The 26,464-nt window shown below is 39.2% G+C and overlaps 2 protein-coding genes across 2 annotated transcripts in view; one reads left to right on the top strand and one right to left on the bottom strand.

Annotated features, from left to right (window-relative positions):
• Positions 1–13,009, top strand: part of Dhpr (dihydropteridine reductase) — a 51,254-nt gene extending 38,245 nt beyond the window's left edge. Inside the window, exons 4-6 of the mRNA XM_071665280.1 lie at positions 1,080–1,220; positions 8,079–8,271; positions 11,132–13,009. Of these exons, the coding sequence (XP_071521381.1) occupies positions 1,080–1,220; positions 8,079–8,271; positions 11,132–11,231 (434 nt within the window). The 3' untranslated portion in view covers positions 11,232–13,009. The remainder of the gene's footprint in view (positions 1–1,079; positions 1,221–8,078; positions 8,272–11,131) is intronic.
• Kcmf1 (Potassium channel modulatory factor 1) overlaps positions 1–20,849 on the bottom strand; it is a 205,560-nt gene extending 184,711 nt beyond the window's left edge. Inside the window, exon 1 of the mRNA XM_071665279.1 lies at positions 20,724–20,849. Coding sequence (XP_071521380.1) covers positions 20,724–20,754 — 31 coding nt within the window. The 5' untranslated portion in view covers positions 20,755–20,849. The remainder of the gene's footprint in view (positions 1–20,723) is intronic.
• Between the last annotated feature and the right edge of the window lie 5,615 nt (positions 20,850–26,464).

The raw sequence follows: 26,464 nt of genomic DNA, 5'->3' as shown, positions 1-26,464 counted from the left end.
TGAAGGTATTTATATCTGCTAGTGAATTGTCTGATTATTTTTCTCTAAACCCTCCTTCATGGTATGCTTTCATGGCTCACAGGACAGACCACAAAGGAGAGAATGGAGTTTTTAAAGTTTGAAATAGCTTATCTCTTTTTAGGCAGTGGCTCACAAGCACTTCCTGTGTTTTTTTTTTTTGTACCCTACCCTGCCCTCTTCTTTTCACTGAGAAATCCTGTCTCTGCACTGGCTGTGATCATCTTAGGTTAGCATTGTAATCCAATGGATTCTGACTTCAAAGGGGCTAGGAACAGAGTTGTTGGCACCAGCAAATGGTTCTTTCTAATTGCCTGAGGGCAGAACTGATTACCAGGCAAGCAGCTTCAAAGACCAAGTTTGAAAAGGATGAAGGAAACAAAGGCTTATGCTCTGAAATTTGAGGGTGAGAGTGAACATGACTCATATATTTTAAAGATCATATCTCATGATTCACAAGACCAACTCAGAAAGAAAACGTTTTTCAGTCGTCACAACCTATCATTTTTCTTATGAAACAAAAGTGAACCTTTTGTAAGTTAAGAAAAACTTATCAGTTACCAAATTGGCCCATCCTAAGTATGAGCAATATAGATATAGCAGTGGGAACAACAGGTAGGGACGGGTGCCACAGATGTGGTGAGTTTCCATCAAAGGCATTCATCCATCTACAATAGTTACAACTGGGTTACTGTGGCCTGTAAGCAACTCATGTGACTCATCCTTTGTTTTGGATGCCATCTTTGGCAAGCAAACAGAGCCTATATACACATGGAATTCATCTTGTGGTAGGAAGGCATATATCTTAATTGAGGACAGTAATGAAAATGGTTTGATCACATAGATCAAGTTTGTGCCTTGCTTAACTCTCTTCAGTGTACATTATATTTAGGATCGTTCATTATATCTATATTCAGGATCGTTCATTATATTTAGAGATTTTTGCAGTTTCCATTTTGATTTTGGCATATTTCTGATGGGATTCAGTATAGAAGCAAAGCAGTCTTGATTTTCATTTTAATGTGATGTTGAATAAGAATTGTCTCCTCTTTTATTCACAGATTTTTTGAAGAGTTGTGAGTTAATGTGGTCCCAAAGTGTCTGGTCATCCACTATAACAGCTCAAGCAGCCTCACGTTTTCTTAAGGAAGGGGGATTTGTGTCCCTCCCTGGTGCACAGCCTGCACTTAATGGAACCCCAGGTGAGATGCAATGAGCAAATACCTTTTTGATATATTCATACCATCCATGATTTATTGATTTAAATCTATTTGTGTTCATTGTCATCTTAAAAGCTTCTTGCATTTAGCTTTGTGTAATTCAGTCAAACAAAATCTAACACCAAATACAAAACATGTTATACTCCTATGCTCCCTCATACATTCTTTAACATATTTCACACATCAGCAAAGCATTTGACACTGTTCCCTGACACATCCTCAAACAAAAAATTCATACCGTTCTCCACAGTAATGACAAAAAAATGGCAATATTATAGCTGGCTGCCATGCAAGAGTCACAATAGCTTCACCCCTAAAATGATTAAATTCTACTGTGGAGTTCCTCAAAGAAAGGTTCTTTTCCCACATCTCTTCTAACTCTTCCTATATGGCCCTCCATTACCTTAAGCAGATGATCTCAGAACCACATCACAACACCATGACCCACAGTAGCAACATCAAACATGGAGCTCTGCAGTGCACAAGTGGAATAATGGCTTGCCTAGACTCCAAAGAAGTCTTCAGTAACTCTTTCAACCCCAGATAGACAAATCCAGCTCACACACTCAAGTCACCTTAAACAGAGACTCTTTCCCAGTGAACAAAACCCCAACCATTCTAGGCACCACATACGACACAACATTCACTTCCCACACCAATAGCATGAACACAAAAAAAAACACACAAACTAAATTGTTAGTGCTCACGCACTTGGCTACAAGAAGAAAGATCATGAAAGGTAAGTCTTTTAGGAGCAGCTGAGAGTGTGTGTCAGCAATTTTGATGGAAGAGACTGGGTATTAGTGATGGGTGATTTAAATGCAAAGGTGAACAATGTAGTCTCTACATTTTTGGCATTCCTCTCCTCAAACCTATACCCCCTTTAAGACTCTCCCCTTCCAAGACCCCAGCAGCCTTCCTCTCCCCCAACCCTGATTAGCCCTCCTCTCCTCTGACCCTGAGCCTTTGCACAGCTTTCTCTTCTCTTCCTCTGAGACCCCACCCTTTCATAGCCTTCCAATCACCATCATCTGCATGGCCATCTCTCTCTCTCTCCCCCCATCTTCACCCCCTGGTTAGCCTTCCCCTCCTCCAACCCACAGCCTTTGCACAGCCTTCTCTTCTCCTCCCCTAAGACCCCACCCTTTCATAGCCTTCCAATACCATCACCTGCATGGCCATTCTCTCCCTCTCTCTCTCTCTCTCTCTCCCCCCTTCATTGGCATGTCTGATCAGTGTGGCTGTGATGGCCTCCACAGAATATAGTCCATTATATGGAGACTAAAAAAGTATTTTGGGGAGAGTACTACATGGGGAAAATGTTGGGATTGTGTTATATAGTCATTCACAACATTTATACAAATTTAAAGCCTATCCATAATGCCCTTTCAGACTTTATTAGTTTCAGCCACATAGATATTTAGATATATAGATGGCCATGCCATTGTTCCAGTGTAGAAGGATTCAGTAACACGAAGTCTTCAACCTTAGTGAGCATAATATTGGCTATTTGTTCCAATTATGTGGTTGGACAAGTCAACACCTTGTCCTTTTGTTAACATACCTTGCACACTACAACATTTGGCTTTGTCTTTCTAATCAGGATTTTTTTTTTATATACAACCCATTTTGCTATTATATCTGTACCGGTGACATGCCTATGTACATATACCTAATGTGGTATGTTCACCACTGTATTAATGTAAATATTCATCACTTACTGTTCAACCAAGTGCATAATGTATGAACCATATTATTTACTCTGTAGAGACTCATGATTATCTGCCACCATGACAAGTACTTATGTAAAATGCAGAAATATTCAGCTCATCTTAATCTTAAGCTCTTTAATGATTAGTAAGTTGGTAACTAACAATGAAGACTGGCAAGGTAAAAATGAAATGAACAATTTCTGGAGAATTTTGAATGAATGTATAACTAGGTTTGGGAAGGAGGGAAAAATGATTGTAATAGGTGGTATAAATGTGAAGGTGTGATGATGAAATTAGCAAAATAGATGAATGGGGAGTGCCTGGAGTAAATGAGAATGGAACTTATCACGTGGATGTTTGTGCTAAGAGGGGTTTATTCCGTGTATGTATGTATGTATATATTATATATTTATTATTTTGCTTTGTCACTGTCTCCCACGTTTGCGAGGTAGCGCAAGGAAACAGACGAAAGAAATGGCCCAACCCACCCCCATACACATGTATATACACACACGTCCACACACGCAAATATACATACCTATACATCTCAATGTACACATATATATACACACACAGACACATACATATATACCCATGCACACAGTTCACACTGTCTGCCTTTATTCATTCCCATCGCCACCTCGCCACACATGGAATACCATCCCCCTCCCCCCTCATGTGTGCGGGGTAGCGCTAGGAAAAGCCAACAAAGGCCTCATTCGTTCACATTCAGTCTCCAGCTGTCATGCAATAATGCCCGAAACCACAGCTCCCCTTCCACATCCAGGCCCCACACAGCTTTCCATGGTTTACCCCAGACGCTTCACATGCCCTGATTCAATCCACTGACAGCACGTCAACCCCGGTATACCACATCGATCCAATTCACTCTATTCCTTGCCCGCCTTTCACCCTCTTGCATGTTCAGGCCCCAATCACTCAAAATCTTTTTCACTCCATCTTTCCACCTCCAATTTGGTCTCCCACTTCTCCTCGTTCCCTCCACCTCTGACACATATATCCTCTTGGTCAATCTTTCCTCACTCATTCTCTCCATGTGCCCAAACCATTTCAAAACACCCTCTTCTGCTCTCTCAACCACGCTCTTTTTATTTCCACACATCTCTCTTACCCTTACATTACTTACTCGATCAAACCACCTCACACCACACATTGTCCTCAAACATCTCATTTCCAGCACATCCACCCTCCTGCACACAACTCTATCCATAGCCCACGCCTCGCAACCATACAACATTGTTGGAACCACTATTCCTTCAAACATACCCATTTTTGCTTTCTGAGATAGTGTTCTCGACTTCCACACATTCTTCAAGGCTCCCATGATTTTCGCCCCCTCCCCCACCCTATGATCCACTTCCGCTTCCATGGTTCCATCCGCTGCCAGATCCACTCCCAGATATCTAAAACACTTTACTTCCTCCAGTTTTTCTCCATTCAAACTTAGCTCCCAATTGACTTGACCCTCAACCCTACTGTACCTAATAACCTTGCTCTTATTCACATTTACTCTTAACTTTCTTCTTTCACACACTTTACCAAACTCAGTCACCAGCTTCTGCAGTTTCTCACATGAATCAGCCACCAGCGCTGTATCATCAGTGAACAACAAATGACTCACTTCCCAAGCTCTCTCATCCACAACAGACTTCATTCTTGCCCCTCTTTCCAAAACTCTTGCATTTACCTCCCTAACAACCCCATCCATAAACAAATTAAACAACCATGGAGACATCACACACCCTTGCCGCAAACCTACATTCACTGAGAACCAATCACTTTCCTCTCTTCCTACACGTACACATGCCTTACATCCTCGATAAAAACTTTTCACTGCTTCTAACAACTTGCCTCCCACACCATATATTCTTAATACCTTCCACAGAGCATCTCTATCAACTCTATCATATGCCTTCTCCAGATCCATAAATGCTACATACAAATCCATTTGCTTTTCTAAGTATTTCTCACATACATTCTTCAAAACAAACACCTGATCCACACATCCGCTACCACTTCTGAAACCACACTGCTCTTCCCCAGTCTGATGCTGTGTACATGCCTTCACCCTCTCAATCAGTACTCTCCCATATAATTTACCAGGAATACTCAACAAACTTATACCTCTGTAATTTGAGCACTCACTCTTATCCCCTTTGCCTTTGTACAATGGCACTATGCACGCATTCCACCAATCCTCAGGCACCTCACCATGAGTCATACATACATTAAATAACCTTACCAACCAGTCAATAATACAGTCACCCCCTTTTTTAATAAATTCCACTGCAATACCATCCAAACCTGCTGCCTTGCCGGCTTTCATCTTCCGCATGTATACATGTATGTATTCATACTTGCTTGTATCCATTCCTGTCACTACCCAACCCCACAGGAAGCAGAATCGTTACCCCCGCTTCAGCGAGGTAGAGCCAGGAAAAGACAAAAAGACCACATTCATTCACACTCTGTCTCTAGCTGTCATGTGTAATGCACCAAAACCACAGCTTCCTATGCACATCCAGGACCCACAGACCTTTCCATGGTATACCTCAGACGCTTCACATCCCTTGATTCAGTCCACTGACAGCACGTCAGCCTTGGTATACCATATTGTTCCAGTTCACTCTATTCCTTGGATGCCTCTCACCCTACTCTGTTTTCAGGCCCTGATCGCTCAAAATCTTTTTTACTCCATCCTTCCTCCTTCAATTTGGTCTCCCGTTTCTCCTTGTTTTCTCCACCTCTGACACATTTATCCTCTTTGCCAATATTTCCTCATTCATACTCTCCATATGTCCAAACCATTTTAACACACCCTCTTCTGCTCTCTCAACCACACACTTTTTATTTCCACACATCTCTCTTACCCTTTCATTACTTACTTGATCAAACCACCTCCACCAAACATTGTCCTCAAACATTTCATTGCCAACACATCCACCCTCCTCCATACAACCCTCTCTATAGTCCCATGCCTTGCAATCATACATTGTTGGAACTACTATTCCTTCAAACATACCCATTTTTGCTCTCCAAGATAATGTTTTCTCCCTCCACACTTTCTTCATCGCTCCCAGAACCTTCACCCTCTCCCCCACCCTGTGACTCACTTCTGCTTCCATGGTTCCATCCACTGCTAAGTCCACTCCCAGATATCTAAAACACTCTTCTTCCTCCAATTTTTCTCCATTCAAACTTACATCCCAATTAACTTGTCCCTCCACCCTGCTGAACCTAATAACCGTGTTCTTATTCATATTTACTCTCAACTTTCTCCTTTCACACACTTTTCCAAACTCAGTCACCAACTCCTGCAATTTCTCACTCAAATCAGCCACTAGAGCTGTATCATCAGGAAACAACTGACTCACTTCCAAAGCCCTCTCATCCCTAACAGACTGCATACTCGCCCCTCTCTCCAAAACTCTTGCATTTACCTCCCTAACCACCCCATCCATAAACAGATTAAAAAACCATGGGGACATCACACACCTCTGCCACAGACTGACATTTACTGGGAACCAATAACTTTCCTCTCTTCTTACTCATACACATGACATACATCCCTGATTAAAACTTTTCACTACTTCTAGCAAGTTACCTCTCACACCATATACTCTTAAGACCTTCCACAAAGCATCTCTGTCAGTACTATCATGTGCCTTCTCCTGATCCATAAATACCACATACAAATCCATCTGTTTTTCTGAGTATTTCTCATACTTTCTTCAAAGCAAACACCTGGGGCCGTATGCAGAAAAATTCTTAGATTTCTGCTTATTTTTATGCTTAGCTGTGCAAGTGACTTAAGTGCCACACAGAAAATGACTAAGCATGATGCTTAGCAGAACTGAAGCATAAGATTTAAGAAGTATGAAATGCAGTTTGGGTCAAAATATTTGTCATCTGCTAAGCAAATACTTAAGTGTAGGGCAGCTTTCAGAAACATGCTGAGCAAAATTCTTAAAGTTAAGTAAAATTCTTTGGGGTTAAGCATACTTAAGCATTCTAAGAAGTTTTCTGCATACAGCCCCTGATCCACAGTGAAAGTGTAGATTTTGCAAAGCACTATAGAGGGAGAGAAGAAAGTGTACAAAACTGTTATAAATATAGGGGAAAAAGACTGAATGAGGTGACAGACTAAGTATCTGGGAGCTATCTTCGGTAAGTTTGGCAATATGGAGGAAGTAGGTAGGGCGAAAGGAGTAAATGGTAGAGGAGTCATTGGATCTCTTGATAGAATAGCGAGGGAAAGTGGTGTAAGTATAGTAGGAATTATGGAAGTGAAGAAAGGATTAAGGGACAGCATAGTCCTCCTGACCCTGACCTATGCAGCCAAAACATGAACATGGAATGAGTCACAGAGGTCAAGATTCCAGGCTGTGGAAATAAGCTATTTGAGTTGAACATATGGTACAACTAGATGAAGTGAAGAAAGAAATGAGAGGGTGTATGAGAGATCTGGTATGGTAGGAAATGCAAAGATAATGAATAATGGAGTGGTAGAGTGGGTGAAACATAATACTTTGAGGTGGTCTGGGTATGTGGATAGAATGCAAGACAAGGAGTTACAAGGAGAATGTATGATAGTTCTATTAAAGGAGGCAAGTGTGAGAGGAAGACCATCTGTGACATCAGGAAATAGGGTGGAAGAATATTGGAGGGAGAGAAATAATGGAAGAATGTGTGAAATGGTGTATGCAAAGGAGGCATGTAAGGACAGGGATAAGTGGAGATTCCTTTTTGCCATCACCACCCTCTTAATGGGAGTTTCTTGAAGGAATGGGCATCAGAGATATAGGTATAGATATCTATTATGACCTCCCTAGTTCTGTAATATCGGTTATACCTCAACTGTGTATTTTCAGCAGAATGGCTACCTAAAGCCAATAAACTATATTTATTTATATCTTTGCATTGAAAACTAGTCATATAATAGCTATTACTTTACATATTGCAACACATTGTCTATCACTATCCTCTTCCCTTCTATGAATATTTCTATTTCAATCATGTAACAGATAATATCATACCTCAAATTTCAATGGTGAGAGTAGAAAATTAAGACATATGTAGGGAGTTTAATGTCACCCTTTATCGACAGGCATGATTGGATATGGTCTTGCAAAGGCAGCTGTGCATCAGTTAACTAAAAGCCTGGGAGATGAGAAGTCTGGACTACCAAAAGGGGCAACAGCTGTATCCATACTTCCAATTACTCTTGACACACCTATGAACAGGAAGTGGATGGCCAGTGCAGATTTTTCCACTTGGACCACACTTGAGTTTGTTGCAGAGTAAGTAAATTTCTGTTGGACCTAACTCAGGTTGAGGGTAGCAGTGTTTTTATGATAGGACTGCAGTTGTTCCTTAATGGTTTTACTGTTTTTATGGCACTTCATAATGCACTCTGGCCATGAGCCCCATTTCATGGCCAGTCAATCTATTGGATGATATTTACTATGTAGGCTATGGTTTCAGTTCAGTATAGTTAGCATTTAGAGTGTATGTGTATATTTACTATGTAGGCTATGGTTTCAGTTCAGTATAGTTAGCATTTAGAGTGTATGTGTATAAGTGAGGCTGACGTTTGTTTGTTCCTGACAATACCTCGCTAAAGCAGTTGAAAAAACAATTAGTTATAAAAACAACTATGTGTGGAGGCAAGGTTGAAGATTTGCGTGGAATTTTAGAAAAGGAGCAGAATGAATGAGATGAGGGTGGTGAAAGTGTGTGAGCTTGGGAAAAGGATGTATGTGAAGAAATGCTAGGAGATTGGGTGTAGAGTGGCAAAATGTGAGAGTTAATGAAGCAACAGAGTGAATGAGGAATGGGAGATATTTAGGGAAGGGGTGCTGAAATGTGCAAGAGAAGTGTATGACATGTGGGAGGTGGGCAGGTGAGAAAGGGGTAGCGAGTGGTTGGATGATGAAGTAAGTTGCTAGTAAAGAGAAAAGGGAGGTGTATGTTTATGGGAAGGAGTGTTAATGATTAGATGTAAAAGAGGAAGCAGTAGAGGTCAAGAGGAAGGTGCAGGGGTCGAAAAAAGGGCAAATGAGAGTTCAAAGTGAGCAGTCATCAGGAAAGGGAGAATAAAATGATGTTCTGGAAGGAAGATAATAGGGTGAGAAAAAAAGAGAACAAATATGAACATTGGTGAAAGGGGCAAATGGTGAAGTAGTAACAGGTAATGATGAGAGGATATGACACAAGTATATTGGTTTGATCGAGTAAGTAATGTAAGGGTAAGAGAGATGTGTGGAAATAAAAAGAATGTGGTTGAGAGAGCAGAAGAGGGTGTTTTGAAATGGTTTGGTCACATGGAGAGAATGAGTGAGGAAAGATTGACCAAGAGGATATATGTGTCAGAGGTGGAGGGAACGAGGAGAAGTGGGAGACCAAATTGGAGGTGGAAAGATGGAGTGAAAAAGATTTTGAGTGATCGGGGCCTGAACATACAGGAGAGTGAAAGGCATGCAAGGAATAGAGTAAATTGGAACGATGTGGTATACCAGGGTCGACGTGCTGTCAATGGATTGAATTAGGGCATGTGAAGCGTTTGGGGTAAACCCATGGAAAGTTCTGTGGGGCCTGGATGTGGAAAGGGAGCTGTGGTTTCGGTGCATTATTACATGACAGCTAGAGACTGAGTGTGAACGAATGGGGCCTTTGTTGTCTTTTCCTAACGCTACCTCGCACACATGAGGGGGGAAGGGGGTTGTTATTCCATTTGTGGTGAGGTGGCGATGGGAATGAATAAAGGCAGACAGTATCAATTATGTACATGTGTATATATGTATATGTCTGTGTGTGTATATATATGTATAGATTGAGATGTATAGGTATGTATATTTGCGTGTGTGGACATGTATGTATATACATGTGTATGTGGGTGGGTTGGGCCATATATAACCATGGGTTGGCTTCAAACCCTAGGTAGGGTGTCTGGCTACCTCAGCCACACATAGTTCAAAAGATACACACACTAGACTTCTAGTGTTTCTACATGTGTTCCAATCTCATCTTGGTGGGGATAGCATGGACTTTAACCTCGTGCAACTGCAACAGTGTGACAAACATTGACGATAGACAAACAACTGTATATACCCAAGTTGGTTTCAAACCCTGAGTAGGGCGTTAGGCTACTTTGGTCAACAGGTTAAAAAACACATACACTAGACTTCTTGTGTTTTTACGTGTGTCCCAACCTCATCTTGGAGGGGATAGCAAGGACTTTAATCTCTCACGGCTCTGATATCGTGACAAATATGTCAGAACTGAAAAATGTATATACACTAGAAACAAAGAAGTTGCCAAATTCACGTATATCCATTCTTAAGCTGTCATGTGTAATATACCAAGAGCATAGCTCCATGGCAACCACATCCCCCAAAACTTGCAGTGGTTTCCTCAAAATGTTTCATATGCCCTGGTTCGGTCCTTTGACAGCATATCAACTCCTGTATATCACATGACTCATATTCACCCTTTCCCATGCATGCCTTATGTCCTGTATGTTCAGGCCCCAAGAACTCTAAAGGTTTTTCACTCTATTATTCCATTTCCAATTCCTTCTCTCCCTTCTTGTCCCCTCCACTTCTGACACATGTATCTTGTTTGTGAACAACTCATTCTGTTTATGTGTTCAGACCATTTCAGCACACCCTCTTAACCATACTCTTCTTATCTCCAAATTTCTCCCTTACCTTATTTTTTCTTACCTAATCAGCCTTCCTGACACCACATACTGTCCTGGAATATATCATTTCCATCACATTCACCCTCTTCCATACTCATATAGATACAGTGTCTGGCACCCATACATCACTGTTGGGACCCTGTGACAAGAATCTGAAGCATGCTGCATGCTATATCTGGAGTTAACAATTCAGGTAAGAGTAAATATTTGGTAGTAATTGGTAGGAACATTAGGTAGGAGTCTCAGAAAATGCTGCACTGCAGTTGCTTTCTGTCAGTGGCCTGTTAAGGATAAGGCTCTAAAGGCTTCAAAGCAGCACTGGAGTTTAACAGTTTATGGGGACTTTGCCATGACCACTCCTTAGAAGGAGGTCCCATAAGGAATGGGCATCAAAGAAATAGACAGACAGATAGATAGCTATCAGTATCAACTTATATAAACAATAACTCTTTGAACAGGCTTTTCCACAAGTGGACCACTGGAACTGATCGACCTGCATCTGGCAGTCTTGTGCAGCTCATCACAAAGGAAAACAAGACAGAATTGGTTATAGATTAACATGCCCAAGGAGCTTCCTTATATTTTCAAGATGCATAAATGGATATTCTTAATGTTTTCTGTTGTGGTTACATTTGCTTTTGTTTCATATATTCACATTTGATTTTACTAAGCATTTTGTAATTCTGTTTAATGTTATGTCTTTGGAAGACCTAGTTGTTGCTGTTGTTGTTTTACTTAATTAATCTTTCTGCATATTTCTTAATTTCAAATCCATAACATCATTGCCAATGATGTTGAGAGCCTTCATTTTATATTCAATTTAAGAAAAAATTATCAGTTTTTGTTCCATTATGAACTCTGTGTTTATTTTAATGTAATATTGTGCTCTTGTGGATGTACGTGCACTCATTATGCAACAGGCTAAGAAGAGCTGCTTGTCTTTCAAACCTGGTAGGTTCTAACAAAATGATTTCTTAGTTCAGCAAATTGTTTAAACTTATGAATTTTCTGTCTAAAAGAGAAAAAGCTAGTTGGAATTTATTTCCATAATGAATTTTCTGTGTATGACAGAAAAGAGAAAAACTTAGTCTGCATTATGAATTTTCTGTCTACAAGAGAAAAACAGTAAGCATTATGAATTTTCTGTGTGTAAGATAAAAACCTAGTAATGCAATGTTAGTGTAACTGTATAGGTTCATAGCTGCACTTCTGTAATAACTCCAATGAATGCTTCACATATAAAATAAAAAATGCAGATAAAGTAGGATAGATATCATGTTGGTGTTTTCTCCAACCTGTAAGTGCCTAGAATCAAAGTATCAGATTTACAGATATATTTTTATAGAGTATATGAAAAGGAAAGGTACTTAATTTTTGTCTTATGCATGATAAACAAATTTTTATAAGTGCTTCTCAGTTAAAGAGTGCAAGTACTAATGCTATACTGTCAAATGTGATAAAGAAAACCTATCAAAACCAGTAAGGTGAGGTGCTTCCCAATTAAGACAAATTCTAAGTGTGTTATATATTGTTTAATATTCAGAATTATAGTGTGGATTGTACAGCTGCTACATAATGCTGTACATATTAAGAGAAAGTGAATGCTTCCTTCTTCAAGAGAAAGTGTATGCTCCCTTCTTCAGAAAATGATGGGTCTGTGGTTCTCATTACGTTTATGGTAACACATTAATGAAGGGCAAAAAAATGTTGTTCTTATTCTTATTGTTACTCATGATGGATATCATGTAGTAGATTACTGATGGCTGTGTCATAATTTTTTAATCATCAAATGGAATTGTTAGGAAGTTTTACCAATATAAAAAATGTTGATATAATTGTTTTGTGGCTTTACAGCCTGTGATATTCTGTATAGCCAGTCATTGCTTTTAAAAATTATTGATAATGTGTTAGTATTTGAGTTAATGATTTTTGAAGATTGCTCATGAGAATGAGACTGAATTGTAACAGATTAGGTATGTGTTACTTTTGTGCTTCCCTTGACACATCCTAGTTTTTCACATATCTTCTCATTCTTAATAGGCTATTATGGAAACATGTTATCCTCAAAAGCATATTGTGAAACTTTTAAAGAGGTCATATTTCTAGCTTTATCCCACTCTGAACATTATTATTCGAAACATTCTTGCTTTAGGACAGTCAAACATTACCAGCCAGTCTATTGTGAAAAAACTTAATTCCCATAAGTATAAGAAATGCTTTGAAAAATATTATTACTGTTTTGGACCAATAATATTCAGTAACATTTTTGAGGGTTGGCAGTGGTCACAACTATTTACATTCCTATTGTACTGAACAAAATAAAATACAGAGCATCATTTTATTTTCCATATCCAAAAATCTTAATGGGAATTCTTGATTCTTTTTTCTTTTCTTCTTTTTTTATTCAAAAGGAAAAATAGCAGTACTGAGTCATGAACTATTGGTACCCAAAAAATTAACTATCAGCCTATATAGTGTAGTCCTTTCTCACTGCACAATAGGTTGCAATAATAAGCAACCTCCAGACAATGATGCACCCCTTATACATTCCTTTATTCTTCCACTTTACCCCATTCCTGAGAAAGCAGTGTCATTGTAGTTGTAAGACTCATGTGCTATGATGTGAGCATGGCGACAGTCATCTTTGTATACTGTCACCCATATATGTTCCTCATTCAAAATCCATGAGTGTGGAAAGGTGCATGGTAACTGGTTTCTGTTAGGAGCTGTTACATCATAATGGTAAGGGTGAACCATAATACCTCTGCCCTATCTATCTTGTTGGCTCTTGTTTTTGTTTTTTTTAATGACTTTGAAGCAATGTGCTTTATATGGACTGAACTAGGGCACATGAAGCTGGGGGAAACCACTGAAAGGTCTAAGAACTTGTTGTGCAATGGAGGGCTACAGTTTCTTTGCACTACGCCAAAACTAGAGAATGAATGAGACCTTTCCTTTTTCTATTTCTCTTGCTATCTTAATAAACTGGGAAATGTGTATGGACTTAACTAAAATGAAAAGAGAGGAGATGGGTTATATGTTTGAGGAGAGAATCCTGGATATTCTGGCTCTGAGTAAAACAAAATTTAAGGGTAAAGGGGAAAAATGGTTTGGAGATGTCTTTGGAGTAAAGTCAGGGGTTGGTGAGAGGACTAGAGCTAAGGAAGGAGCAGCCCTACTCATAAAGCAGGAGGTGTGGAAGTGGGTGAAAGAATGAAAGGAAGTAAATTCTAGACTGATGTGGGTAAAAATGAAAGTGGATGGTAAGAGATAGGTGATTATTAATGCTTAGGCAACTGTCCATGAGAAGAAAGATCAAGAGAGGCAAGTTTTTTTGAGTAGCGAGTGAGTGTGTCAGCAGTTTTGATGGAAAAGACCAGGTATCAGTGATGGATTATTTGAATGTAAAGGTGAGTAATGTGGCAATTGAGAATGTAATTGGGGTGCATGGGGTATTCAGTATTGTGAATGGAAATGGCAAACAGCTTGTGGAGTTGTGTGCAGAAAAAAAGGATTAATGATTTGGAATACCTGGTTTAAGAAGAGGGGCATACAGAAACATACATATATTAGTATGCAAGATGGTCAGTGGGCATTATTAGATTACATATCAACTAACAGGCATGTAAAAGAAAGACTTTGGATCTAAATATGTTGAGAGGGGCAGCTAGTGGGATGTCTGATCACACTCTTGAGGAAGCGAGGGTGAAGATTTGTAGAAGTTACAGAAAAGATGAAACAGCTGGAGAATGAGTGTGAATAAATGTGGCCTTTGTTGTCTTTTCCTAGCACTACCTCGTGCACATGCAGGGGGAGGGGGGTTTTCATTTCATGTGTGGCAGGGTGGTGACAGGAATGAATAAGGGCAGACAGTATGAAGTATGTACATGTGTATATATGTATATGTCTATGTGTGTAAATAAATGTATACATTGAGATGTATAGGTATGTATATGTGCATGTGTGGACATGTATGTGTATACAGGTGTATGTGGGAGGGTTGGGCCATTCTTTCGTCTGTTTCCTTGCCCTACCTCACTAACGCGGGAGACAGCGACAAAGTATAATAAAAAAAAAAAAATAAGAAAAAAAAAACAATATGTGTGTGTGTGCCTTGTGTACTGTGAGTGGATGGTTCTTTGTTCATCTGTTTCCTGGCACTATCTTGCTAATATGGGAAACAGCAATAAAGTATAATAATGAAATAAAAAGTTCTCTGCTGCCAGCAGTAGCCCCCTACATCATCATATCTCTGTCAACCCTATCATATACTTTTTGGAGATCCATAAATGCCACATGCAATTCCTTTTGTTTTTTCTAAGCAAACACCTGGTCCACACATCCTTTTCCACTTCTGAAACCACACAGTTCCTCCTCAGTATGATGTTCTGTTCTTGCCTTCACTCTCTCAAGCACCATCTTCCCATACAACATACCAGGTAAACTTAACAAACTTACACATCTTTAGTTTGAATCTACATATCTATCTATATCTCTGATGCCAATTCCCTATGGGAACTCCCATCAAGGGGTGGCCATGGCAAAAGTGTCTCCACTTATCCCTGTCTTTTTGTGCCTCCCTCGCATACACCATTCCACACATTCTTCCTCCGTTTCTCTCCTCCAGTATTTCTCCACCCTATTTGCCGATGTTACAGGATGTCTTCTACTTACACCAACCCCTTTAATTGTACTATCATACACTCTCCTTGTAAAACTCCCAGTCCTGCATTCTTTCCACATGCCCAAACCACCTCAAAGTATTACGTTTCACCCATTCTCCCACTCCACAATTCACTCCCTTTGCATTCCCTGCCATACCACATCTCTCATACACCATTTCATTTCTTTTTTCATTCCATCTAGTCACATCACAGCCTGGATTCTTGACCTGTGTGCCTCATTCCACATCCATGTTTCAGCTGCATAGGTCAAGGCTGGGAAGACTATGCTGTCAATTAATCCTTTCTTCATCCATACTTACACCTCTACCCTTCATTATTACATCAACCTCTTTCCTTTTTCACCTCCTTCCAGTATAGTTTCTTATTATCCCAAAACTTTTCATTTAACTTTCTTCCAAAATCTTCATCTACTCTTTCTTTGCTTTCCTCTATCAGCTTCTTAATATTCTGTATTCTTCCCTTCTCACCTTTATCCCCCTTGCCTTCTACAGTGGCATTATGCATGCATTCTGCCAATCCTTAGGCACCTCACCATGATCCAGGCATACAATGTAAATACAAACTAACCAATCAATAACACAGTCACTGCCTTTCTTAAGAAACTTTACAACAACACCCACTCCAGCCAACTTGCCACATTTCATATTACTTAAGGGTTTCACCACCTCTTCTCTCTTCACTTAACCACTTACTTTGCATACCACCCTGACCAAAACACCCTGCATCTGCCATCCCATCATCCCATGGGTGAAGAGGGCAAATACAGAAGTGGTAACAGATAATGATGAGGAAAGGGGATGGAGTGAGTAATTTAAAGGACAGTTGATTGTATTTGATGTCTGGGTGGCACATGAAGTGTTTGGGTCAGAGAGGTATCAAAAGTGACAATCATGGAGCTTGGTTTTGTGAAGGAAGAAGCAGGTAAAAACTCATATATTATGAAATAGGGCAAGACACAGCTGGAGTGGATGACATTGGAGTTGAATTTCTTATGAAAAGGGTGAAAGTACAGTTAACTGGTTAGTTAGCATTTTCAATCTATGTATGGATCATGGTGAGGTGCCCGAGGATGAACAGAAAACATCTATAGTGGCACTGTATAAAGGCAAGGTGAGCAAAGTTTGGGTGCACCTGGTAAGTTGTATGGGAGAGAGATGATTGAGTGGGTGAAGGCATGTACAGAGCATCATATTTTAAGGGGAACAATCTGGTTTCAGGAGTGGCTGGGGATGTGTGGATCAGATGTTTGCTTTACAGAATGCGATAAATAACTGGAGAAACAGGAGGATCTGTATGTGGCATTTATGGATCTATAGATAACATAAGATATGGCTGGTAGAGATACTTTGTAGAAGGTTTTATAAATAAATCAAGGTGTGGGAGGGAAACTGCCAGAATCAGTGAGAAGTTTTTATTAAAGGTGTAAATCATGAGTACAAATAGGAAGAGAGGAGAGCAAGTGGTTCCAAGAGAAAGTTGGTGTGTAGCAATGGTGTGTGATGTCACCATGGCTTTTAATATGTTTATGGATGAGGTGGTGAGGGAGGTAAATGCAATAACAGTCTTGGAGAGAAGGGCAAGTATGCAGTCTGTAGGGTATGAGAGGGCCTGAGAAGTGTAAGTTATTTGCTGATGACACAGCAGTGGTGACAGAATCGAGAATGAATTGCAGAATTTGGTGGCTAAGTTTGGAAGTGTGTGAGACAGGAGAAGGTTGAGAGTAAATGTGAATAAAAGCAAGGTTATTAGTTTCAGCAGGGCAGAGGGATATGTTAGTAGGATTATGAGCTGAATGGAGAAAATCTAGGGGAAGTGAAGTGTTTTTGATACCTTGTAGTGGACATAGCAGAAAATGGAACCATGGAGGCGAGCCATAGGGTGAGGTAAAGGGTCTGGGAGTATTAAAGAATCCATGGGGTCCACCACCTTGGAAGATAAAAATGGTTAAGTCTCAAGGTATAGCAGTCCCAACAATGCTCTATGGATGCAAGGGATGACTGACGGATGAGGACGTGTGGGGAGGGTGGTGTTGGAAATGAAATGTTTGAGAACATTAAGTGGATGAGAGGTAGATTGATCAAGTAAGCAATAAATGAGTAAGAGAGAGATGTGATAATCAAAAGAGTGTGATTGAGAAAGCTGAAGAGGTAGTGCTGAAATGGCTTGAACAAATAAAGAGAATGAGTGAGATGTTGACAGGGAGGATTCATGTGACAAGAGTGGAAGGGACAAGAAGTGGGGAGACCAAACTGGACTGAAAAAGCTTTTGAGTAATCAGGGCCTTAATATACAGGAGGTTCAAAGGCAAGCTTGGGATAGAATGAGTTGGAATGATGTAGTACAGAGTAATTGATGTGCTGTCAGTGGCTTGAACCAATGCATATGAAGCAGTTGAAGGAAAAAATGGAAGTTCTGTGGGGCCTGATTGTGGAAAGGCAGCTATGGTTTTGATACACTGCACAAGATAGCAGCTAGACAATGGAAATAAGCAAATGTAGCTTTTCTTTGTTCCTAGTGCTTCCTTGCTAACTAGGGAAATATAAAAAAAGTATGAAAGAAAAAGATGTATGAAAGGGTGACATCACCTGCTGATGTCTTGTGTTGCTGATACAGGCTGAAAATCAATGTGGCTCAAAGCTTGTTTTAAAATTTTCGATCTTGTATGACTGACGGATGATGGAAATTTGCTTTTTAAAATTCTAATGATCAAGCTTTGCAATCTTAGATGGTTAACACAAGAAATGGTTAAACTGTGCACTGATGATTTTAGAGAAACAACTTTTTAGAGTATTAATTGGGGACTCGAGGTATGGCAGAATTATAGTCTGCCTAAAGTTGCCTTTGCTGTTTCAGGATTACTGCGACATATTTGTCTAACACACTGATGCAGCACATTTAGCTGGATGTTCAATTTATCAGCTAGCATAGTTACTTTATTCAAAAAAATTTCTAAAGTGCTTTTCAGCTTTGTTCTTCTGAAGATGAAAAATGGTAAGCAAATTTTGTACAAGATCTTACATTTTAGAAAGTCCAACTAAATTGCTTGAAGTGCTTCTGTAACAGGTTTAAGTAATGCTGAATATGAGATGATAAATAGAAAAAAAAAAAAAAGTTGAACTGAATGAACAAAAGAGCTGATGAGCAGTCTGTAGAGTACTTCCAGATGTAGTCCATTTCCAAAGTCTGGTATAGACTATATGTTTGCAAAACAGTCTCACAAAATTGGGATATGTGGGACTAAAGACCTCTCTTTTTTGGTTTTTGCAGAAGAATACGATAACAGCCTTAATAGTGCTGATATCATCGTATACTTCTGTAACGACAATAAGGTCACTGACCATCAGATTTAGACTGTGGGAAACAAAGTGAACATAAGCAGCCTTTGAATAAATTTTGTGTATTTGTGCTCAGGCACAATCATCTTTTTAAGCACTCTTCTCCAATATTATGGTGGAGTTGAATCAACTAATGCAGAAGCTCTCATATCTTCTAGCGGGGTAAATCTAAGAAATTATGTACAATAAAATTGCTATCCTTTTCTAAAAAGCACACACCAATGGATGGTTGCTCTTTAATGAAATATCAAGCCAATAATTATTCATAGTACAAACAATCTCTTTTCCGAGCTCTTAACGTAGGGAAGTGGAAGCAAATCATTCAGTAGGCAAGGGGTAAAGGTTCTGGGAGCACTGAAAAATTTGTGGAAAGAAGTTGTTGCCTGAGGGCAAAAATGGGTACAATTGAAGGTATAACAGATCCACTAATGTTATACGGATGCATTAGAATTGGCTATAGATGAGGATGTGTGGATGATACTGGAAGAGTTGGAAACGAAATGTCTGAGAACATGTGGTGTGAGGTGGTTTATGCAAATAATAAAAAGGTAAGATAGATGTATGGTTATAAAAAGAGGTTGTGATGGTTGAAGAGGGTTTGCTGAAATAGTGTAGACATATGAAGAGAATGAGTAAGGAGAGATTAAAAAAGAAGATATATGCATCAAAAGTGAAGGGAATAAGGGGAATATCAAACTGGAGATGGAAGGATGGAATGGAAAAGGTTCTGAATGGTCAGGGCCTCAACATGCAGGAGGGTGAAAGGCATGCAGAGTATAGAATGAATGGGAACAATGAGGTATACAGGGTTCAACGTGCTATCAGTGGACTGAATCTGGGCATGCGATGTATTCAGGTAAGTCATGGAAGGGTCTGTGGAGCCTGGTTGTGGTCAGGGAGCTATGGTTTTGGTGCACTGCACATCACAGCTGGAGAGTGGATGTGAAAGAACGTGGTCTTTCTTTGTCTGTTCTTGATGCCACCTTGCCAAAGTATGAAATAGTGATCACATTTGAAAAAAAAAAGGAACTTTTACATTCAATGAGAATGTATTCAGTTTTTAGGAAAGATGTTTCCAAGAGAGACTGAGATATCACAAGCGTCATATGAAAAGCAATACATAGTAGTACAGTTCCTTACTGTACTACGTCATTAGCACAGCAAAATATTGTAATTTGCAGAATCTGAATTCTTTTTGCAGTTATCTTGTACAATAAATTTCACAGACTTATCGAGCTGACGATTTCTTCAGCTGGGTATTTCTTTACAGAGAAAATTGTAGCATCTTGTTGCACACCTCTGTACCAAGTAGATGCAATGTAACTTCTAGCACACTCACTGAAATCCTTATACTTCTGGAATGCACTTGTAATAAAAGCACCTTGATAGCCTCAATTTACACTGAGCAGAAAGATATTGCAGTAAATGCAAAGTGCATCTTTTAATTTGACAAGTATATTAACCATGGCAAAGTCCATGTTAACCACACAAATCTAAAACTTCGTTTTCCACTTGCATCTCCTGTGAAATAATTTTCTGTAAGCTTGATGAGGTCTATTAACACTTTTCATCTGAAATTACCAGAAACCTATCGTGGTGAATTAAAGCCTAACTTTATGGAGAGAAAGAGAGACTTTTGTCTGTACTATTTTTATTTTTACTTGCACTTGATCCTAGTGCTGGCACAATGGCACAGATGCAACAGCCAATTTCCTACATTATTGCCGATATCCAGCAATGTTTTCTGCCTCTTCCCTCCACCTCCTTCTTCTCACACTCATTTTCAATACCTTATCTCTGTAGTCTAAAAATATTTCCATACATCTAATCTTGTTATAATTATCTCGATTCATTACCGTAAATGTGACAGCGAGTCAGAAGGTAAGCCAGACCCACCTCAGCACGCAGGTGATGACCCATGATGGTTTGGCCTCCAACCACACACAGACACCAAACTACCACAACACCCTGGGGAAAACTACTCCTCATTAAATAAATCCTGCATGAAACACACAGCAGACCACACTCACCGTTTCTACGACTAGTATTCACAGGACACATGCTGTTGGCCTTCAAGGTCTTGAGACAAGCCTTAGTGTGGCGGTTGAGGAGAAGAACTAACTTACTAACGACTGGATTGAGGTTGAACGAGGCGGCCGAACAACGTGTACGTCACGCTGACGAAAAAGGACTTTAACTTGATCATAAGCGGTACAATGATCAGATATTAAGTTTAAGAAAAAGAGGACTTTTATAATAGCGATTTTCAAGGAAAAATGAAGGTGAAGAATGTGACAGGTGTTCGTTTATGATAATAACCGATAAGGTTTACCCGGATTTTCTCATGTAACTGCTCATATTTGCCAGATAATTTAGGCTGCCAAAGAATACATCTAATTGGATATTTGATGCAATTATATCAGGAGTTTTTGGATAACCTTCTCATCCCCACCGCTACCAATGTGTAATTTTGTCATTAATTATTAGGGGTGGATGCTTCCTATTGCCTCTTCCTGAGGAGGCCCACGTAAATATCGTGTAACTTTATTTATGAGCTTATCTGTAAATATTTCCAGTCTTTGTTATCAGCCGTTTATCAAAACTTCTCTGGAATGCCTCTGTGCTCATCCCATGCAAATTTCTTACTTCACTTAGCAGTGTATTGAATAACCATTCCATCTCTGTTTTGCGGCTCTCATACATTTTTTATTTGATACAGCTTGTCATATTTAAGATATTAATGCAGCCTTCGTTTCTTTGTTCAGTTCTTGCTGTTACATTTTCAAACCTGCTATCCTCAATTTGTTGTAATGTGTACATTATCGCATTACTGTCCTTTTTAGGCTTTAGAGACTTCGATTTCTTAAATCATATCTGAAAATTTAACTTTCAATTAAGGGTATGGTCTGGAAATTCCATATTAGTGTAGATGAACTCAAATAATGTTTTAGCATTTAAAAATAACAGTAAATACACAAAATCTATGGTCAATGTTAAGGAAAGAAGTCGAGGAGGCCAGGCTTTTCTGGCGTCTCATTAAAAGTGAAACGTGAAAATGATACTTATTTCTTTTGAATATATTTCCCCCAAATTTTCTTGTTTCATGCACAGGCATTAATATACTTAGAAATATTACAACCTTTGTAGTAATATTCAGTGCCGTGGATAATAGTTGGTAAATGAGGGAAGGATATTGAGTGATCAAGTTTCTTAATCTTGAACGCTGCTCAATATGTCTCCTACACACGTACTTACTTCACAAACTTACAATGATGCTAGTGCTGGTGAATGAGACGAATACATTTAGAAATATTAACACCTTTTACCCTTCATGTAATTTTAAGGATATCGCGTGGCTGGCACACAAAAGGCGTTTGTCCTTTTGAAATATGATAGCTGTAAATCAATAATTTAGTATCAAAATCCTTTGATATCCCAAGATAATATGGTGAAAGTCTAGATGCAATTCATTATTTCTCCCACCAGAATGGAATCCATGGGAACGCCTACCAGAGAAGGCCTTCCTTTCTTAAGTGATCCCGTTAACATCAATCTCCATCAGTGATTTTTTTTTCACATTTCTCTTGTTATTCTACATCACTTTCCTTTAACATCGAACATGTGTTACCTTTTTCTCCTAATGTTGTAGGTCATCCAATGATATATGAATTTTCTATGGGGTCATTGTATGCCAGTCAACCTGCTGGCCACAATAGGGCTTTTAATGGTGGTTGTAGGTTATTAGGGCTACTGAGGGGATAATTTTCTTCTGCGCCTTCCTGATGGTGAAAGAAATTAGGCGACTAATGGTATGAAAGGTGGGCAGGATGATGAAACAATAGGTGGGAAAAGCTAACATGGTTTTGTCGGCTGCCATACCTTAGAAGTGTATCAATTGCTGTCAGCTTCCGTTTAAGGGTTAAATGTTCTATTCCCTTTAAATTACCAGTCAAGTGTTTCTGAATCAGTTCAACTTTTTTATAGAAACTGACATGGCTTGGACAAAACTTGCTCCAATTAAGGTCATTTCAGGTGAAAGGGAAATGTAAAAGAAAACGAAAATCAGGTCTCTGCATGTGTTTTGTAGAATTGACTCTTAAAGGTAGAAAGGCTTAGTTGTTCATGGGTAAGAGGTATCCTCAAATGGAATGTAGCAGCCAAACTTGAGCCACAATTTCAAACCTTGGGATGGGGTCATGCAGACAACTCACAAGAACAATGGCCAAATAATGCTTATTAAATAAAGAGAGCACAGCAACATACAGGTATGTGGCAAATGAAAAATGGAAAAAGTGATGCTAGAATATATTTCTTATGTTAACCATAGAATGAAATAACATTAGTCTGCTTTTATTTTATTTATTTATTATACTTTGTCGCTGTCTCCCGCGTTTGCGAGGTAGCGCAAGGAAACAGACGAAAGAAATGGCCCAACCCCCCCCATACACATGTATATACATACGTCCACACACGCAAATATACATACCTACACAGCTTTCCATGGTTTACCCCAGACGCTTCACATGCCTTGATTCAATCCACTGACAGCACGTCAACCCCGGTATACTACATCGCTCCAATTCACTCTATTCCTTGCCCTCCTTTCACCCTCCTGCATGTTCAGGCCCCGATCACACAAAATCTTTTTCACTCCATCTTTCCACCTCCAATTTGGTCTCCCTCTTCTCCTCGTTCCCTCCACCTCCGACACATATATCCTCTTGGTCAATCTTTCCTCACTCATTCTCTCCAAGTGCCCAAACCACTTCAAAACACCCTCTTCTGCTCTCTCAACCACGCTCTTTTTATTTCCACACATCTCTCTTACCCTTACGTTACTCACTCGATCAAACCACCTCACACCACACATTGTCCTCAAACATCTCATTTCCAGCACATCCATCCTCCTGCGCACAACTCTATCCATAGCCCACGCCTCGCAACCATACAACATTGTTGGAACCACTATTCCTTCAAACATACCCATTTTTGCTTTCCGAGATAATGTTCTCGACTTCCACACATTCTTCAAGGCCCCCAGAATTTTCGCCCCCTCCCCCACCCTATGATCCACTTCCGCTTCCATGGTTCCATTCGCTGCCAGATCCACTCCCAGATATCTAAAACACTTCACTTCCTCCAGTTTTTCTCCATTCAAACTCACCTCCCAATTGACTTGACCCTCAACCCTACTGTACCTAATAACCTTGCTCTTATTCACATTTACTCTTAACTTTCTTCTTCCACACACTGCTTTTATATGTATCATTATCAACGTTCTGTCTCCTAAGATATTCTAATTATCACTCCAATCTTAACTTGACCCAATACTGTTATCAACATGCTCATATTCTAACTTTTTATTCGCAATACTTCTAAATCTTTCTCTTCTTTATAAATTTCCTGTTCTTTGTGGCCCTCATAGGGTGTAATCTTTATATCTAATATTTGTCCATAACTTTTGAGTTTTTTATTGAATTACTACACTATTGAGTACAGAATTTTGTTACATTTTACATCTCCCTGCATATTCTCTGTCCTCGTCATCTTACTCTTGCATTATTTATAAAGTATCATATTAACTCATATTTTTGTCTTTGTTTTGTATCATTATATGAGAACTGAGACTAATACTGTTACTTGGTGAACTCATGAAAGAAACAAGATTAAAGGAAAGACAAATCAAATGGAAAGAGTAAATGCTTGTTTACTATACCCTGACGATCTAATGGTGCAGGAGGCATGTGTTGGATGGAAAATATTGGTAATGTGATATGTAGAAAGGGCATTTGTTATTGGGCTAATCAGTGGCAGAGAGAGCAGTCAAGGTAAACCATGGAATTAAGTCTGGGGTTGGCTGTGGTCTTCTCATTTTGTTATATCATTATCTGACAGGTAGAAACTAGATATGTGATTGATACCTGTGTTTATATGTTTCTGATGCTACCTTGCTAATATGGAAAAGGCATCTTGATAGAAAAATAAGAATATTGGTATGATACACAGAAATCAAAATTATTCCAGACTAGAGTATCATAAAATCTAGAAGACCAGACACATTTAAAAGAAATTTTATAAGTCTGGATTGAAGAGATGGAGCAGTGCAAATGAAACTGAGCTACACAAGATTATCAGGGTATTTTCAGATGTATGAGACAAATGAAATTAGTCATCCATTTACATGTAAATGATGCTAACTATGTGGTCATTCAAGCTATCACTGTACCTCAGTATGTTGGTCAAACCTGTACTTCAAAAGGCAACAAAAATATACGATAAAATGAAAAGAGCATGAAAGGCAATAAAAAAAGTTTCATGCATTACTAATAGAGACTCAAGTGCAATGATTTGAAACCAAGTAAGCTAATTCGATTTATGACAATAGTAAGGAAGGGGAGTTGATGAATCAAAAGGCAGGAAGTGAAACGAAGATGGAAAGAGTATTTTGAGGAACTGATGAATGTGGGAGAAGGGGAGGCAATAGTTGTTACATGCATGGGTATGGAGGAAGGAAGGAAGAGAATACTAGTGCAGGGGCTTATAGCAAAAAGGGAAGAAGGGCAATAATGAGGCTAAAGGTAGGAAAGGCACCTGGAGTGGATGGGATTATATCTGAAACTCTGAAGTAAGGAAAGAAATTGTGATAGATTGGATGCATCTGATATGAAAGTTAACACGGAAACAGGTTGTGCACAAGGTTTGCATAAGCTATTATTGTTCCTTTATTCAAAGGAAAAGGTGCTAAGGATGTATGTAGTAATTATACAGGAATAAGTGTTAAGTATACCTGGAAAAATACATGCAAGAATGTTGAGAAATGATGGAAGTGACTGAATGGAGAGGTAAAGAACAATGGGGTTTTAAGAAAGGTAGGGGATGTGTGGATCAGAATTTGTAATAAAGATGACCATGGAAAAGTATTTATCGAAAGGTAAAAGTTGTATACAGCTTTTACAGATCTAAAGAAAACATATGACAGTGTCGAGTGGAATGCTTCATGGAATGTGTTAAGGATATGGGTAGAGGGACAACTGTTGGATGGTGTGAAAGCCTTCTATAGAGGAGCAAATGCTTATGTAAGAGTGAAAATTTTGGGATACATGTAGGTGCGAGGCAGTGCTGTGTGATGTCACCGTGGCTTTTGAATATATATATGGATGGAGTGATGAGACGAAGGCAAGACTGCAGAAAAAGGGTACAGAGGTGTTGTGTGGCAGTGAGTTATGGTGGCTAGTGGCAAGCCTGTTTACAGATGATACTGTGTTGTTTGCTGAGAGTGATGAAGAGTTGCAGAAGGTTGTGTGTTTTATGATGTGTGAAAGCATAGGCAGTTGAAGGTAAATGCAAGTCAAAGTTAAGTAATGGTGTTTGAAAGGAAATGGAGAGAAACCGTATATATTTTATAAAACCATTTTGAGTAAAAGTGAAGGTTTCAAGGCCTCCACTTTTTCTGTCTCTTTTAGTATTCTCAGACTTTCAGTATTTACTTGGAGCCTTCTTCTGTTCCAACTTTTATAAATCAAAATACGAGGAAGGGTGTGTTTCTAACCCCACAATCCTGTCCCTCTTATGGCATTCAGTTATGCATGCTGTCTCATCATCATAAAAAATTATACATCATGCACATACTTTAATAAAAAGATTTATGGCCTTTTCTTTTTTGAAGGCTCCAGTCATGGACAAAAGTCCTCATCAAAACTGGGCCTTAATTGAAATATATAGAGAATTATGAAACGGAAAAAGAAAAGACGAGGGAAAGTATCTATGAATT

Source organism: Panulirus ornatus, chromosome 1 (assembly GCF_036320965.1).
Source record: "Panulirus ornatus isolate Po-2019 chromosome 1, ASM3632096v1, whole genome shotgun sequence".
Taxonomy (NCBI): domain Eukaryota; kingdom Metazoa; phylum Arthropoda; class Malacostraca; order Decapoda; family Palinuridae; genus Panulirus; species Panulirus ornatus.
This window is presented reverse-complemented; position numbering and strand designations above follow the sequence as displayed.